The 18,651-nt window shown below is 55.0% G+C and overlaps 1 protein-coding gene across 1 annotated transcript in view; it reads left to right on the top strand.

Moving 5' to 3' along the window:
* LOC138447847 (potassium channel subfamily T member 2-like) overlaps window positions 1–18,651 on the top strand; it is a 1,314,520-nt gene that overhangs the window by 844,689 nt on the left and 451,180 nt on the right. The window contains exon 10 of the mRNA XM_069604273.1: window positions 3,285–3,465. Coding sequence (XP_069460374.1) covers window positions 3,285–3,465 — 181 coding nt within the window. The remainder of the gene's footprint in view (window positions 1–3,284; window positions 3,466–18,651) is intronic.

Below are 18,651 nucleotides of genomic sequence, written 5' to 3'. Positions count from 1 at the left end.
AAGGGCAAATGGTGAATGGGGAATTACCGCCCCACTCACCTTGGAATGGGGCGGTAATCCTGCCATCCACCATGGCAGAATCGTAACCTTAGCGGCATGGACCATGTCCTCCGCCAAGGTTGTAATGAGGGCCTGTGTGTGTCTGTGTGTGTCTGCCTGTTGGTTGCCTCGAGGCACCTTTTTCTAAACAGGTTCAGACATACTTTTTCCCTCTGACAAATTCAAAACGCAAAAGGACTGTGGAATTCTCTTTCCTTGCTCTTTCTCCCCAGGAAACTCCAACTTTCTTGTTTTCAAAGCATGTGCCCTCTGCCTCCCATGCCCTCTGCCTCCCATGCCCTCTGCCTCCCATGCCCTCTGCCTCCCGTGTCCTCTGTCTCCCTTGTCCTCTGCCTCCCATGCCCTCTGCCTCCCGTGCCCTCTGCCTCCCATGCCCTCTGCCTCCCGTGTCCTCTGCCTCCCGTGCCCTCTGCCTCCCATGCCCTCTGCCTCCCATGCCCTCTGCCTCCCGTGTCCTCTGCCTCCCATGCCCTCTGCCTCCCATGCCCTCTGCCTCCCATGCTCTCTGCCTCCCGTGTCCTCTGTCTCCCTTGTCCTCTGCCTCCCGTGTCCTCTGTCTCCCTTGTCCTCTGCCTCCCATGCCCTCTGCCTCCCATGCCCTCTGCCTCCCCTGTCCTCTGCCTCCCGTGCCCTCTGCCTCCCGTGCCCTCTGCCTCCCGTGTCCTCTGCCTCCCGTGCCCTCTGCCTCCCATGCCCTCTGCCTCCCATGCCCTCTGCCTCCCGTGTCCTGCCTCCCGTGCCCTCTGTCTCCCGTGTCCTCTGCCTCCTGTGTCCTCTGCCTCCCGTGCCCTCTGTCTCCCGTGTCCTCTGCCTCCGTGTCCTCTGCCTCCTATGTCCTCTGCCTCCCGTGCCCTCTGTCTCCCATGTCCTCTGCCTCTGTGTCCTCTGCCTCCCATGTCCTCTGCCTCCCATGCCCTCTGCCTCCCATGCCCTCTGCCTCCCATGCCCTCTGCCTCCCGTGCCCTCTGCCTCCCATGTCCTCTGCCTCCCATGCTCTCTGCCTCCCGTGCCCTCTACCTCCCGTGTCCTCTGCCTCCCGTGCCCTCTGCCTCCCGTGCCCTCTGCCTCCCGTGCCCTCTGCCTCTCGTGTCCTCTGCCTCCCATGTCCTCTGTCTCCCTTGTCCTCTGCCTCCCATGCGCTCTGCCACCCATGCCCTCTGCCTCCCTTGTCCCCTGCCTCCCGTGCCCTCTGCCTCCCTTGTCCTCTGCCTCCCGTACCCTCTGCCTCCCGTGCCCTCTGCCTCCCGTGCCCTCTGCCTCCCTTGTCCTCTGCCTCCCGTGCCCTCTGCCTCCCATGTCCTCTGCCTCCCTTGTCCTCTGCCTCCCATGCCCTCTGCCTCTGTGTCCTCTGCCTCCCGTGCCCTCTGCCTCCCGTGCCCTCTGCCTCCCTTGTCCTCTGCCTCCCGTGTCCTCTGCCTCTCGTGCCCTCTGCCTCCCGTGCCCTCTGCCTCCCGTGTCTTCTGCCTCCCATGCCCTCTGCCTCCCGTGTCCTCTGCCTCCCGTGCCCTCTGCCTCCCGTGTCCTCTGTCTCCCGTGCCCTCTGCCTCCCGTGCCCTCTTCCTCCCGTGCCCTCTGCCTCCCGTGTCCTCTGACTCTCGTGTCCTCTGCCTCCCGTGCCATCTGCCTCCCCTGCCCTCTGCCTCCCGTGTCCTCTGCCTCTCGTGTCCTCTGCCTCCCGTGCCCTCTGCCTCCCGTGTCCTCTGCCTCCCGTGCCCTCTGCCTCCCGTGTCCTCTGCCTCCCGTGCCCTCTGCCTCCCGTGCCCTCTGCCTCCCGTGTCCTCTGCCTCTCGTGTCCTCTGCCTCCCGTGCCCTCTGTCTCCCGTGTCCTCTGCCTCCCGTGCCCTCTGCCTCCCGTGTCCTCTGCCTCCCATGCCCTCTGCCTCCCATGACCTCTGCCTCCCGTGTCCTCTGCCTCCCGTGCCCTCTGCCTCCCTTGCCCTCTGCCTCCCATGCCCTCTGCCTCCCGTGTCCTCTGCCTCTCGTGTCCTCTGCCTCCCGTGCCCTCTGCCTCCCGTGTCCTCTGACTCTCGTGTCCTCTGCCTCCCGTGCCCTCTGCCTCCCGTGTCCTCTGCCTCCCGTGCCCTCTGCCTCCCGTGCCCTCTGCCTCCCGTGTCCTCTGCCTCTCGTGTCCTCTGCCTCCCGTGCCCTCTGCCTCCCGTGTCCTCTGCCTCCCGTGCCCTCTACCTCCCGTGCCCTCTGCCTCCCGTGCCCTCTGCCTCCCGTGTCCTCTGCCTCCCGTGCCCTCTGCCTCCCGTGCCCTCTGCCTCCCTTGTCCTCTGCCTCCCGTGCCCTCTGCCTCCCGTGCCCTCTGCCTCCCGTGTCCTCTGCCTCCCGTGCCCTCTGCCTCCCGTGTCCTCTGCCTCCCGTGTCCTCTGCCTCCCATGCCCTCTGCCTCCCATGCCCTCTGCCTCCCGTGTCCTCTGCCTCCCGTGCCCTCTGCCTCCCGTGTCCTCTGCCTCCCGTGTCCTCTGCCTCCCATGCCCTCTGCCTCCCATGCCCTCTGCCTCCCGTATCCTCTGCCTCCCGTGCCCTCTGCCTCCCATGACCTCTGCCTCCCGTGCCCTCTGCCTCCCGTGCCCTTGGCCTCCCGTGTCCTCTGCCTCCCGTGCCCTCTGCCTCCCGTGTCCTCTGCCTCCCGTGCCCTCTGCCTCCCGTGTCCTCTGCCTCCCGTGCCCTCTGCCTCCCGTGCCCTCTGCCTCCCGTGTCCTCTGCCTCCCGTGTCCTCTGCCTCCCGTGCCCTCTGCCTCCCGTGCCCTCTGCCTCCCTTGTCCTCTGCCTCCCGTGTCCTCTGCCTCCCGTGTTCTCTGCCTCCCGTGCCCTCTGCCTCCCGTGTCCTCTGCCTCGCATGCCCTCTGCCTCCCGTGTCCTCTGCCTCCCGTGCCCTCTGCCTCGAGTGTACTCTGCCTCCCGTGCCCTCTGCCTCCCGTGCCCTCTGCCTCCCGTGTCCTCTGCCTCCGTGTCCTGTTTTTCTTCATTAATGAGTATTAATAAGAGTTAGCGTGGAAGCAGGCACTGTAGAGATTGATGGCGTGGGGCTAGCCCATGAATAACTGTACCAAAAGCAGTGAGTGGAGGAGCTAAAATCTGTGCATTAATAACTCAAATAAAGGACCGGCCAATGCCAAGAACTAACTGAATAAGAATGACTTCAAATGAAACGTGTCCTCTGTGTCCCTTACCTCCGCTGTCATGCTAACCCCACTTCCTGCCTTCACCCCCTGCAGTATCTGTGGCATCCAGCACCTGGAGAGGGCTGGCAACAACCTGACACTCTTCGACTCGCTCTACTTCTGCATCGTCACCTTCTCCACGGTGGGCTTCGGCGACGTGACCCCAAAGATCTGGCCATCCCAGCTCCTCGTGGTCATCATGATCTGCGTGGCGCTCATCGTGCTCCCGATCCAGGTAATGTCCTACCGCGTGCAGGTGACCCGGGTTCATACTACCTCTCGTATGGCGTATGGTGCGCCAGGTCCTTGGAATCGAGGACCACCAACATTCTAGTAGGCAAGTCATCCTTGGAATCGAGGACCACCAACATTCTAGTAGGCAAGTCATCCTTGGAATCGAGGACCACCAACATTCTAGTAGGCAAGTCATCCTTGGTAATTGGATCCCTTGGATGGCACATTGTGGGCACATGACCCGGGAAATTGCACCTCTCAGACCTCACATTGTGTTCTTGATCCTTGAAATCTGGGCCCATCAACATCCTTCTAGAAGAATGACTCTGGGAACTTCTACCTCTCAGGTTCACATCAGGCAGTGGCAGAAAGTAAATTTACGGAGTTGGGAAAAGGTGCATATCAAGTGGTGGCCGTGGGGGGAATATCAGGAGCGGGAGGAGGTGAACATCAGGGGGTGGCAGGGGGAGAATATCCGGGTGGGAAGAGGTGCACATCAGGTGGTGGCAGGGGGAGAATATCAGGAGTTGGGAAAGGTGCACATCAGGTGGTGGCAGGGGGAGAATATCAGGAGCGGGAGGAGGGGGAGGAGGTGAACATCAGGGGGTGGCAGGGGGAGAATATCAGGAGCGGGAGGAGGTGAACATCAGGGGGTGGCAGGGGGAGAATATCAGGAGCGGGAGGAGGTGAACATCAGGGGGTGGCAGGGGGAGAATATCAGGAGCGGGAGGAGGTGAACATCAGGGGGTGGCAGGGGGAGAATATCAGGAGCGGGAGGAGGTGAACATCAGGGGGTGGCAGGGGGAGAATATCAGGAGCGGGAGGAGGTGAACATCAGGCGGTGGCAGGGAGAGAAAATCAGGAGGCGGGAAGAGGTGAACATCAGGCGGTGGCAGGGGGAGAATATCAGGAGCGGGAGGAGGTGAACATCAGGGGGTGGCAGGGGGAGAATATCAGGAGCGGGAGGAGGTGAACATCAGGGGGTGGCAGGGGGAGAATATCAGGAGCGGGAGGAGGTGAACATCAGGGGGTGGCAGGGGGAGAATATCAGGAGCGGGAAGAGGTGAACATCAGGGGGTGGCAGGGGGAGAATATCAGGAGCGGGAGGAGGTGAACATCAGGGGGTGGCAGGGGGAGAATATCAGGAGCGGGAGGAGGCGAACATCAGGCGGTGGCAGGGAGAGAAAATCGGGAGGCGGGAAGAGGTGAACATCAGGGGGTGGCAGGGGGAGAATATCAGGAGCGGGAGGAGGTGAACATCATGGGGTGGCAGGGGGAGAATATCAGGAGCGGGAAGAGGTGAACATCAGGGGGTGGCAGGGGGAGAATATCAGGAGCGGGAGGAGTTGAACATCAGGGGGTGGCAGGGGGAGAATATCAGGAGCGGGAGGAGGTGAACATCAGGGGGTGGCAGGGGGAGAATATCAGGAGCGGGAGGAGGTGAACATCAGGGGGTGGCAGGGGGAGAATATCAGGAGCGGGAGGAGGTGAACATCAGGGGGTGGCAGGGGGAGAATATCAGGAGCGGGAGGAGGTGAACATCAGGGGGTGGCAGGGGGAGAATATCAGGAGCGGGAGGAGGTGAACATCAGGGGGTGGCAGGGAGAGAAAATCAGGAGGCGGGAAGAGGTGAACATCAGGCAGTGGCAGGGAGAGAAAATCAGGAGGCGGGAAGAGGTGAACATCAGGGGGTGGCAGGGGGAGAATATCAGGAGCGGGAGGAGGTGAACATCAGGGGGTGGCAGGGGGAGAATATCAGGAGCGGGAGGAGTTGAACATCAGGGGGTGGCAGGGGGAGAATATCAGGAGCGGGAGGAGGTGAACATCAGGGGGTGGCAGGGGGAGAATATCAGGAGCGGGAGGAGGTGAACATCAGGGGGTGGCAGGGGGAGAATATCAGGAGCGGGAGGAGGTGAACATCAGGGGGTGGCAGGGGGAGAATATCAGGAGCGGGAGGAGGTGAACATCAGGGGGTGGCAGGGGGAGAATATCAGGAGCGGGAGGAGGTGAACATCAGGGGGTGGCAGGGAGAGAAAATCAGGAGGCGGGAAGAGGTGAACATCAGGCAGTGGCAGGGAGAGAAAATCAGGAGGCGGGAAGAGGTGAACATCAGGGGGTGGCAGGGGGAGAATATCAGGAGCGGGAGGAGGTGCAGGGGGAGAATATCAGGAGCGGGAGGAGGTGAACATCATGGGGTGGCAGGGGGAGAATATCAGGAGCGGGAAGAGGTGAACATCAGGGGGTGGCAGGGGGAGAATATCAGGAGCGGGAGGAGGTGAACATCAGGGGGTGGCAGGGGGAGAATATCAGGAGCGGGAGGAGGTGAACATCAGGGGGTGGCAGGGGGAGAATATCAGGAGCGGGAGGAGGTGAACATCAGGGGGTGGCAGGGGGAGAATATCAGGAGCGGGAGGAGGTGAACATCAGGGGGTGGCAGGGGGAGAATATCAGGAGCGGGAGGAGGTGAACATCAGGGGGTGGCAGGGGGAGAATATCAGGAGCGGGAGGAGGTGAACATCAGGGGGTGGCAGGGAGAGAAAATCAGGAGGCGGGAAGAGGTGAACATCAGGGGTGGCAGGGGAGAATATCAGGAGCGGGAGGAGGTGAACATCAGGGGGTGGCAGGGGGAGAATATCAGGAGTGGGAGGAGGTGAACATCAGGGGGTGGCAGGGGGAGAATATCAGGAGCGGGAGGAGGTGAACATCAGGAGGTAGCAGGGGGAGAATATCGGGGTGGGAAGAGGTGCACATCAGGTGGTGGCAGGGGGAGAATATCAGGAGTTGGGAAAGGTGCACATCAGGTGGTGGCAGGGGGAGAATATCAGGAGCAGGAGGAGGTGAACATCAGGGGGTGGCAGGGGGAGAATATCGGGGTGGGAAGAGGTGCACATCAGGTGGTGGCAGGGGGAGAATATCAGGAGTTGGGAAAGGTGCACATCAGGTGGTGGCAGGGGGAGAATATCAGGAGCGGGAGGAGGTGAACATCAGGTGGTGGCAGGGGGAGAATATCAGGAGCGGGAGGAGGTGAACATCAGGGGGTGGCAGGGGGAGAATATCAGGAGCGGGAGGAGGTGAACATCAGGGGGTGGCAGGGGGAGAATATCAGGAGCCGGAGGAGGTGAACATCAGGTGGTGGCAGGGGGAGAATATCAGGAACGGGAGGAGGTGAACATCAGGGGGTAGCAGGGGGAGAATATCGGGGTGGGAAGAGGTGCACATCAGGTGGTGGCAGGGGGAGAATATCAGGAGTTGGGAAAGGTGCACATCAGGTGGTGGCAGGGGGAGAATATCAGGAGCGGGAGGAGGTGAACATCAGGTGGTGGCAGGGGGAGAATATCAGGAGCGGGAGGAGGTGAACATCAGGGGGTGGCAGGGGGAGAATATCAGGAGCGGGAGGAGGTGAACATCAGGGGGTGGCAGGGGGAGAATATCAGGAGCCGGAGGAGGTGAACATCAGGTGGTGGCAGGGGGAGAATATCAGGAACGGGAGGAGGTGAACATCAGGGGGTAGCAGGGGGAGAATATCGGGGTGGGAAGAGGTGCACATCAGGTGATGGCAGGGGGAGAATATCAGGAGTTGGGAAGAGGTGAACATCAGGCGGTGGCAGGGAGAGAAAATCGGGAGGCTGGAAGAGGTGAACATCAGGGGGTGGCAGGGGGAGAATATCAGGAGCGGGAGGAGGTGAACATCATGGGGTGGCAGGGGGAGAATATCAGGAGCGGGAAGAGGTGAACATCAGGGGGTGGCAGGGGGAGAATATCAGGAGCGGGAGGAGGTGAACATCAGGGGGTGGCAGGGGGAGAATATCAGGAGCGGGAGGAGGTGAACATCAGGGGGTGGCAGGGGGAGAATATCAGGAGCGGGAGGAGGTGAACATCAGGGGGTGGCAGGGGGAGAATATCAGGAGCGGGAGGAGGTGAACATCAGGGGGTGGCAGGGGGAGAATATCAGGAGCGGGAGGAGGTGAACATCAGGGGGTGGCAGGGGGAGAATATCAGGAGCGGGAGGAGGTGAACATCAGGGGGTGGCAGGGAGAGAAAATCAGGAGGCGGGAAGAGGTGAACATCAGGGGTGGCAGGGGAGAATATCAGGAGCGGGAGGAGGTGAACATCAGGGGGTGGCAGGGGGAGAATATCAGGAGCGGGAGGAGGTGAACATCAGGGGGTGGCAGGGGGAGAATATCAGGAGCGGGAGGAGGTGAACATCAGGAGGTAGCAGGGGGAGAATATCGGGGTGGGAAGAGGTGCACATCAGGTGGTGGCAGCGGGAGAATATCAGGAGCGGGAGGAGGTGAACATCAGGAGGTAGCAGGGGGAGAATATCGGGGTGGGAAGAGGTGCACATCAGGTGGTGGCAGGGGGAGAATATCAGGAGCGGGAGGAGGTGAACATCAGGGGGTGGCAGGGGGAGAATATCAGGAGCGGGAAGAGGTGAACATCAGGGGGTGTCAGGGGGAGAATATCAGGAGCGGGAGGAGGTGAACATCAGGGGGTGGCAGGGGGAGAATATCAGGAGCGGGAGGAGGTGAACATCATGGGGTGGCAGGGGGAGAATATCAGGAGCGGGAAGAGGTGAACATCAGGGGGTGGCAGGGGGAGAATATCAGGAGCGGGAGGAGTTGAACATCAGGGGGTGGCAGGGGGAGAATATCAGGAGCGGGAGGAGGTGAACATCAGGGGGTGGCAGGGGGAGAATATCAGGAGCGGGAGGAGGTGAACATCAGGGGGTGGCAGGGGGAGAATATCAGGAGCGGGAGGAGGTGAACATCAGGGGGTGGCAGGGGGAGAATATCAGGAGCGGGAAGAGGTGAACATCAGGGGGTGGCAGGGGGAGAATATCAGGAGCGGGAGGAGGTGAACATCAGGGGGTGGCAGGGGGAGAATATCAGGAGCGGGAGGAGGCGAACATCAGGCGGTGGCAGGGAGAGAAAATCGGGAGGCGGGAAGAGGTGAACATCAGGGGGTGGCAGGGGGAGAATATCAGGAGCGGGAGGAGGCGAACATCATGGGGTGGCAGGGGGAGAATATCAGGAGCGGGAAGAGGTGAACATCAGGGGGTGGCAGGGGGAGAATATCAGGAGCGGGAGGAGGTGAACATCAGGGGGTGGCAGGGGGAGAATATCAGGAGCGGGAGGAGGTGAACATCAGGGGGTGGCAGGGGGAGAATATCAGGAGCGGGAGGAGGTGAACATCAGGGGGTGGCAGGGGGAGAATATCAGGAGCGGGAGGAGGTGAACATCAGGGGGTGGCAGGGGGAGAATATCAGGAGCGGGAGGAGGTGAACATCAGGGGGTGGCAGGGGGAGAATATCAGGAGCGGGAGGAGGTGAACATCAGGGGGTGGCAGGGAGAGAAAATCAGGAGGCGGGAAGAGGTGAACATCAGGGGTGGCAGGGGAGAATATCAGGAGCGGGAGGAGGTGAACATCAGGGGGTGGCAGGGGGAGAATATCAGGAGCGGGAGGAGGTGAACATCAGGGGGTGGCAGGGGGAGAATATCAGGAGCGGGAGGAGGTGAACATCAGGAGGTAGCAGGGGGAGAATATCGGGGTGGGAAGAGGTGCACATCAGGTGGTGGCAGGGGGAGAATATCAGGAGTTGGGAAAGGTGCACATCAGGTGGTGGCAGGGGGAGAATATCAGGAGCAGGAGGAGGTGAACATCAGGGGGTGGCAGGGGGAGAATATCGGGGTGGGAAGAGGTGCACATCAGGTGGTGGCAGGGGGAGAATATCAGGAGTTGGGAAAGGTGCACATCAGGTGGTGGCAGGGGGAGAATATCAGGAGCGGGAGGAGGTGAACATCAGGTGGTGGCAGGGGGAGAATATCAGGAGCGGGAGGAGGTGAACATCAGGGGGTGGCAGGGGGAGAATATCAGGAGCGGGAGGAGGTGAACATCAGGGGGTGGCAGGGGGAGAATATCAGGAGCGGGAGGAGGTGAACATCAGGGGGTGGCAGGGGGAGAATATCAGGAACGGGAGGAGGTGAACATCAGGGGGTAGCAGGGGGAGAATATCGGGGTGGGAAGAGGTGCACATCAGGTGATGGCAGGGGGAGAATATCAGGAGTTGGGAAAGGTGCACATCAGGTGGTGGCAGGGGGAGAATATCAGGAGCGGGAGGAGGTGAACATCAGGTGGTGGCAGGGGGAGAATATCAGGAGCGGGAGGAGGTGAACATCACGGGGTGGCAGGGGGAGAATATCAGGAGTGGGAGGAGGTGAACATCACGGGGTGGCAGGGGGAGAATATCAGGAGCGGGAGGAGGTGAACATCAGGTGGTGGCAGGGGGAGAATATCAGGAGCGGGAGGAGGTGAACATCACGGGGTGGCAGGGGGAGAATATCAGGAGCGGGAGGAGGTGAACATCAGGTGGTGGCAGGGGGAGAATATCAGGAGCGGGAGGAGGTGAACATCACGGGGTGGCAGGGGGAGAATATCAGGAGCGGGAGGAGGTGAACATCACGGGGTGGCAGGGGGAGAATATCAGGAGGCGGGAAGAGGTACACATCAGGTGATATGATATGATGTTTTATTCATATTGCGCTCGTACACAGGTGTTTCAGAGCGCGACCAAGCAAAGGGAGGGGAACAAGGGAGAAAACAACGATGTTACTAGGCCCAGTGACATTGAGAACGAGCAAGTGCATGGGAAGGGGAAAAGGGGGAAAGTGCATGGGAGGGAGGAGAAATTGGAAAGTGCAGAGCATACGAGAGGACAAGATAAATAATAAGTAAATAAATAAATAGGGTGATCCAAAGCAGTGGAAGTGCAGCCTGTGAGTGGCCGAGTGCAAGGTTAGTCAGATAGGGAGTATCTGATAAGTGCAGAAAAAAGAGTGGGGGCCTGTATGGGTACAGATACAGGTCCAAGTGCTGGAGGTTGGCAGGGTGAGCAGGTAACCTGGGCCCGAAGGGCAGAGGGTGGACAGGTGCAGCAGTGCCGAGAGAGAAAGCAGATCAGGGGAGAAGAGGGGCAAAGGCAGAGGCGAAGAGGAAGGTCTTGAGGAGCTTCCGGAACTGTAGAGGTGCACATCAGGTGGTGGCAGGGGAGAATATTGTGGTGAGAAGAGGTGCACATCAGGTGGTGACAGGGGGAGAATATCAGGACACGGGAAGAGGTGCACATTAGGTTGTAGCAGGGGGGAATATCAGGAGTTGGGAAGAGGTGCACATTAGGTTGTAGCAGGGGGGAATATCAGGAGTTGGGAAGAGGTGCACATTAGGTTGTAGCAGGGGGGAATATCAGGAGTTGGGAAGAGGTGCACATTAGGTTGTAGCAGGGGGGAATATCAGGCGATGCAGTGGGAGACCATCAGGGCGGGAGGATTATCAGGCGAAGGCAGGAGGTGATTAACACACAAACTGAGAACTTAAAAAGGAGACCTGTGCGCTGCTGCCGCAGTAGAGCAAGGACTGTCCTGACATGGGTCTTGGCCATGTTTGGGGCTAAGGTGGTATGTGTATTGCGTGCTCAAACGTAGAGTTTTAGTGCAGGGAGCAGGTTGGCGAGGGGCAAAGACACACCTGGAAAGCACATGTAGCAGATCATAAGGTGGCATCAAAAGGCATGAAAGTCACCACAAAGCATGAGAAGTGACAGCAAAACACAATGCAACACAACTTGGCGTCCTCCCTGCACTCCTACCACTGCTAACCACGAACCATGGCACTTCACTTTGTTATATTGCCACTGTCAAGTGCTCTCTCTCCCTGTTGGCCTGTCTCTCTATCACCCTCTCTCACTCTCTCTCTCCCCCTCTCCCTGTATGCCTGTCTGTCTCTCCCCCTCTCCCTGTATGCCTGTCTCTCTATCACCCTCTCTCACTCTCCCTCTCCCCCTCTCCCTGTATGCCTGTCTCTCTATCACCCTCTCTCACTCTCTCACTCCCCCTCTCCCTGTATGCCTGTCTGTCTCTCCCTCTCTCCCTGTAGGCCTGCCTCTCTATCACCCTCTCTCACTCTCTCTCTCTCCCCCTCTCCCTGTATGCCCGCCTCTCTAAACACCCTCTCTCACTCTCTCTATCTCTCTCTCTCTCTCTCTGTCAGTCTCTCTCCCCCTCCCTTGATCTGCCTATCCCACTCTCTCCCTCTCCCTGTATGCCTGCCTCTCTATCACCCTCTCTAACTCTCTCTCCCTCTACCTGTATGCATGCCTCTCTATCACCCTCTAGCACTCTCTCTCTCCCCCTCTCCCTGTATGCCTGTCTGTCTCTCCCACTCTCCCTGTATTCCTGCCTCTCTATTACCTTCACTCGCTCTCTCTGTCTGTGTCTCCCTCTCTCTCCCCCTATCTCCTTCTCTCTCCCCATATACCTTCCTGTCTATCACCCCCTCTCTCACTCTCTCTCTCCCCCTCTCCCTGTATGCCTGCCTCTCTATTACCTTCTCTCACTCTCTCTGCCTGTGTATCTCTCCCTCTCTCACTCTGTCTGTCTCCCTACCCCCTCCCTGCATGCCTGCCTCTCTAGCACCCTCTCTCACGCTGTATGTGTGTGTCTCTCTCTCCCTCCCTCCCCCGCCCATGATCTGTCTCTCCCTCTCTCTCCCTACCCCTCTTTGTCTCTCTGGCTCTTTCTCTCTCACATGGTACCCCATTGTTAGATGCAATTCGAATGATTAGCATATCCCACACTTAGATGGAATAGCGAACACTGGCCTGCGCCGCATCTAGACAGGATTGTGAATGTTAGCCAGTGCCACACATAGATGGAATTATGAAGGTTAGCAAGTGCCACACTTAGAACTGTAAACATTAGCATGCGTCGCATCTAGATAGGATTATGAAGGTTAGCAAGTGCCACACTTAGAACTGTAAACATTAGCATGCGTCGCATCTAGATAGGATTATGAAGGTTAGCAAGTGCCACACTTAGAACTGTAAACATTAGAATGCATCGCATCTAGATAGGATTATGAAGGTTAGCAAGTGCCACACTTAGAACTGTAAACATTAGCATGCGTCGCATCTAGAAAGGATTATGAAGGTTAGCAAGTGCCACACTTAGAACTGTAAACATTAGCATGCATCGCATCTAGATAGGATTATGAAGGTTAGCAAGTGCCACACTTAGAACTGTAAACATTAGCATGCGTCGCATCTAGAAAGGATTATGAAGGTTAGCAAGTGCCACACTTAGAACTGTAAACATTAGCATGCGTTGCATCTAGATAGGATTATGAAGGTTAGCAAGTGCCACACTTAGAACTGTAAACATTAGCATGCGTTGCATCTAGATAGGATTATGAAAGTTAGCAAGTGCCACACTTAGATGGAATTATGAAGATTACCAAGTGCAACACTTAAATGGAATTGGGAATGTTAGCATGTCCCACACTTGGATAGAATTGTGTACATTAGCCTGAGTCGCTTCTTGATGGGATTGTGAAGGTTAGCCAGTGCCACACTTAGATGGATTTATGAAGGTTAGCAAGTGCCACACTTAGAACTGTAAACATTAGCATGTGATGCATCTAGATAGGATTATGAAGGTTAGCAAGTGCCACACTAAGAACTGTAAACATTAGCATGTGTCGCATCTAGATAGGATTATGAAGGTTAGCAAGTGCCACACTTAGAACTGTAAACATTAGCATGCGTCGCATCTAGATAGGATTATGAAGGTTAGCAAGTGTCACACTTAGAACTGTAGACATTAGCATGCGTCGCATCTAGATAGGATTATGAAGGTTAGCAAGTGCCACACTTAGAACTGTAAACAATAGCATGAGTCGCATCTAGATAGGATTATGAAGGTTAGCAAGTGTCACACTTAGAACTGTAGACATTAGCATGCGTCGCATCTAGATAGGATTATGAAGGTTAGCAAGTGCCACACTTAGAACTGTAAACATTAGCATGCGTCGCATCTAGATAGGATTATGAAGGTTAGCAAATGCCACACTTAGAACTGTAAACATTAGCATGCATCGCATATAGATAGGATTCTGAAAGTTAGCAAGTGCCACACTTAGATAGAATTATGAAGATTACCAAGTGCAACACTTAAATGGAATTGGGAATGTTAGCATGTCCCACACTTGGATAGAATTGTGAACATTAGCCTGAGTCGCTTCTTGATGGGATTGTGAAGGTTAGCAAGTGCCACACTTAGATGGATTTATGAAGGTTAGCAAGTGCCACACTTATAACTGTAAACATTAGCATGTGTCGCATCTAGATAGGATTATGAAGGTTAGAAAGTGCCACACTTAGAACTGTAAACATTAGCATGCGTCGCATCTAGATAGGATTATGAAGGTTAGCAAGTGCCACACTTAGAACTGTAAACATTAGCATGCGTCGCATCTAGATAGGATTATGAAAGTTAGCAAGTGCCACACTTAGATGGAATTATGAAGATTACCAAGTGCAACACTTAGATGGAATTATGAAGATTACCAAGTGCAACACTTAAATGGAATTGGGAATGTTAGCATGTCCCACACTTGGATAGAATTGTGAACATTAGCCTGAGTCGCTTCTTGATGGGATTGTGAAGGTTAGCAAGTGCCACACCTAGACGGAATTATGAGCAAGTGCCAAACTTAGACAGAATTATGATGGTTGGCAAGTGCCACACTTAGACAGAATTGTGAAGATTAGCCTGCGTCGCATCTAGATAGGATTATGAAGGTAAGCAAGTGCCACACTTAGGCGGAATTATGAATATTAGCATGTTAAATGTCATATAACCCACTTGCCAAAAAAAGCTTAACATTTCTGCATACTTTTCTCACTCAAAAAAACTCAAACAACCATCTCTCGCACAACAACCTACACGCACTTCACAACACCGCAACAACACATAAACTGTACCAACAGCACACGAGGACTGACATCGCTCCGTGTATACCGAGTTGAAGCTGCCAACAGAACACGACTCGTCTCACTATCCTACTCCCTCTTCACCTTACTAACCCATTCCACCTTCACGTTTTCAGATCTGCCAGAGCACCTGCGGACCAACTCCTTTGGTGACGGGGCGCGGTACGAATACCTTTAACATTTAACATGAAAGGAGAGGAGGGCTACAAGTTGCGGATACCACAATACCATGACATTGCACATGCCCGCCCCTTAGAGAGTTGCTGCCAGCGAGTCGTTTGCACCGCAAGGTTGCCGCTGCCACCCGGCCCACATGCCCCACTGCTGTGACCCTGGCGAGGTGGAGTTGTGAGCAGGTGGGGTGATTCTTCGTGGCTCCCGGGTGGCACGTGGGTGAGTGTCCGCTCCTTTGGTTCATTACCCAGGGGATGCCAGTGTGCCTACCAGGCACGCTTCCCACCAAGGCTGTTGGCAGGTTACAAGATTGCATTTGTTATTCCATTTCATGTCCCAAAATCTCTCATTCAATTCTCCAACATTCACTCCTTCCACAAGTTATTCATGGACCTGTTACTGTGGTGGGAGTCGGGGAGGGGGGGGGGGCTTCCGCAGGCATCACATGTGCAGACAGAACCTCAGGCCTATGCATAATTAGACGCGTAGATGGTGAAATAGCCCTCGACCACAGGCCACAGCCGGCACGTCACTATTAATGCGTGCCAGGCAGTAGGGTAGGGTGGCAACCTGCTGGTTAATGGTGGCCCGTGAAGGATCGCCCGGGGTATTTACATTTTGGGGTGAATCCCCACTTTCTGAACGCATTGGGCTTCCTTCCCTCGGACCCTCCGCAGACTCACTCTGCGTTACTTTATAAATCAGTTCACTCTACTCAACGGGTCCACATGTGAGAGGACCGGAGGGTACCCATCTTTCTGGGGTCTGGTTGGATGTACAGCACAATATGATCTTACAGACCCCACATAACAGTGTGCTGTGCTGTAGCTCACTAGCCCACATGCTGGCCGATGGCCAAGGAAGAGCACAACTGACTCTGGAGAAGTTGATGTCACCGGGCACCGCAACTGGTGCCACCCCTCGCCGCCCCCCTCTCCTTTCACCAAAGTGGCTCATTGCTGGGCAATAGTCCCTTCGAAGGCAGGTGCACGGGGAAACATTAACTATCGCTGAGTGACACCGCCAGAAAACTGCTGCCAGAGTTTTGCAGTCCTCAAGCACCCTCTCTCGGCACAAGGGAGCGATGTTATTGTGCTCGGCAGACCCTACGGCACCACATCTCACGAGCTGAATCTCTATGGCCCTGATGGGTAGATCCGAGCTCCCAGTCACTGGTTTCCCTCCCTCCCTCCCACCACCACAAGTCCCCACTGGTGGACAGAACCATATCTGGGTGGTGGGGGAGGGGATATTCATATTTAGAACTTTGTTTAAAATCTGAAGATTTTGAATGAAGAGCTGCAATGGGAATATTACAATAAATCCTGTAATCCTGGTCAATATTCCAGGGATATATTAATTCTGAGACTTGCTTTTGTTTTCCCACACAAGACCCGCCCAGGGCAATGCAAGTTCCCTGAAAACATCAAACTGCCATGTGTTTGGCATAGGGTCCTACTGCACTAGCTGCAAGCGGGGTCCTGAAGCTAACCCCTGGGCCGGCAGCATAAATGAATATCCCTACACACTTCCCATCGTGATCCCAAACCTTGTAGGCCTTCCCCCAGAGCATTCTTTTGTGCTCCTAATCCAGGCGACCTTCGCCCACCCGATGTCCATTGTACATAAACATACCCACTTGCGCGCTCTGTTGTGCCCCCCCTCCTGATAACGCCAATTGTTGCAATTCACAATGTGCTCTTGATCCTGATAAACCGTCCCCCTCTTATGCCCTATTGTAATTTAGAATCCAATTATAGAGGAGCAAGTAGACACGTCATCCCGAGCACCCGCCCCCTCACCTCCATCATTTTGGAAAAGCAGGAGAAGAGCCCTATGTGGGACACCAGGTATCATCCCAATACCACATTGAGTGTAGGGGAGACGATATGCGCTCAGACAACCTTATCTAATGCACCCTCGCAATGAGAGAGTGGAAGGATGTCTGCACACACCATTGGACATCGTAGAGCTATACATGAAATCTGACGAGGGCAGAGTGACTTCATTAAGGAAAGATACTGATATTTTCTCAAACGATATGCAAATACTTAAGAATAATGATGTAACTGAAGTAGCAAGAGAAATGTGTAATCAAATACGAAGAAATCATATATGCAAAGAAGATAAAGTAACTTGCTGACTAATAAGTGTATATACGCAGAAACGCAAGGTAGACGAGACATATAGGAGCTTCCTGCAGAAGAAAACATAATATGGTTAAGGCCCCGATGATAATAAGATACATACCAGACTCGTGTTAAAACCAGTTAATCTACCTCGGAGATCGACCAGGGCTGCGGAGTCGGGAGATACTGGAAAAACAGCCTTGCGTGAGGAATAAAGAGGAGTCTTTTGACCTGAGATCAAGTCTGCTATTTGAAGGAATAATTGCAAGGCACAAGGGGAGTCAAAATGATAAGCCTGTACGTAAAACACATTTCTCTTAGATTAAGCAAAGAGAAAGCCATCTGCAAATGTCAAGTATTGGACAATTAAAAGATCCCAAAAAGCCTATGCAAGATGTACTGAGCAAGTCTCCAGAGGCCAAGAGGAGTAATGCACCCAGCTTAATTAAACCAAATAGCAGCAAATAGAAGGTCGAGATGGACAAATTTGTAGTCTCCTCACTCGTGATTTAGAAGTCGAAAACAACGGCTATTCATTAAGCTCCAGTCGAAGATAATGATGTACCTACACTCCCTTAAAAGTCCCAGAATAGAGAACAGGCTGCAAGGTCAACTATTTTTTTTTTTTTTTATTTTTTTTTAAACTTTATTTTAGATTTTAACATAAACATACAGCGAACTACCTGTGATAACAGGTTAACTAAACATACAGAACATATCGGTTAGTGCAGATCATATGTTCATCGGACAAACTGCTCTATCAAATAATCCGCTCTACAGGTGTTCGCATGGATAGTGGGACCTGGAATTTTGTCAGGGTTGTGATTGCTGAGTCTGCGCCTGGGGATGTGTAGCCTCGGTGGTAGTGAGTAGATATTGGATATAGGGTCCCCAAATGTCGGGTGGTCGCGCATGTAGGGGAAGGGTTCGCGTGAATTCAGTGTCCATGTCCTGACAATAGAGGATATCTTCCTTCCATGCGGTGAGCGAGGGAAGAGGGCTACGTCCCCATGCCAGGGCTATCCTTCTACGGGCGAGCACTAAGAGCAGGGAGGCCAATTTCTGGACCGGGGTTTGCAGGTGTCTTGTCATACCCAAGAGCGCGACTACTGGATCAGTGGCTAGCACCTCACCCAATATGTCGCTCGTATGCTGTAGAACTGAGGACCAAAATCGGGCTATGCCCGGACAGTGCCATGCGAGGTGGACGAAGTCGGCGGAGGGAGTGCCGCATCTATCGCAATGGTCAGAGGCCTCGGGGTGGTGATGTCGTTTCTTTTGGGGAGTATAGTATGTTTGATGCACAAAGTTAAAGTGGGTCTGTTTATAGCGAGTGTTTAACGCTACTTTTTGAGTTTGCCGAAGGATATATGTCCAATCGTCTTCGGGTATTGTGGTGTGAAGGGCTGTTTCCCATCTGCGCCGTGCCTTAGCGGTGGTCACAGTTGAGTCAGCAAGCAATGATTTATAAATTATGGACACTAATCTTCCCTCTCCCTTAGCCTGGATCGTATTGTGCAACAGGGTCCACGTTGGTGGTTGTTTGGGGAATGTTGGGAAGCGGGCCTGCAGGGTATGACGCAATCTGAAGTAAAGGAAAATGTCAAGTGAGGTGGTGCCGCCCCTCTCCCTGAGCTGTTGTGGGGTGATGAATACGCCGTCTGGGAACAGGTCACCCATGGAATGTATGTTGGTTTTATTCAGCCAGATCAGAAAAACTTTTTCGTTGGTTAGGGGAATACCGGGGATAAATTTGGCGGGTAGTAGCGGGGAATATCTTATCTGTATTCCGTGATTACGGGCGATTCTCCTCCAGACGGCGTATGAGGATAGGACCGTGTTCAGCGTGCCATATGGCACCGAGAGATTGCTGAAGATCACAGCTGTTAAGAAGTCTGGGGAGGCCAGGGCGCGTTCAACCTGCACATGTGGGCGGACATACTCAGAAGCATACCAATGGCTGAGAAATTGAGCCTGAGCGGCCCAGTAGTATTTTTCAATGTCCGGAAGTGCAAGGCCGCTGTGTGACACCGGTAACGTCAGAGTTGCGTAGGCAACTCTT

The sequence above is a fragment of the Ambystoma mexicanum genome, chromosome 3q (assembly GCF_040938575.1).
Source record: "Ambystoma mexicanum isolate Mex_15411 chromosome 3q, UKY_AmexF1_1, whole genome shotgun sequence".
NCBI classification, from domain to species: Eukaryota; Metazoa; Chordata; class Amphibia; order Caudata; family Ambystomatidae; genus Ambystoma; species Ambystoma mexicanum.
The sequence above is the reverse complement of the archived record's forward strand: the minus strand, read 5'-3'. Positions and strand labels throughout refer to the sequence as shown.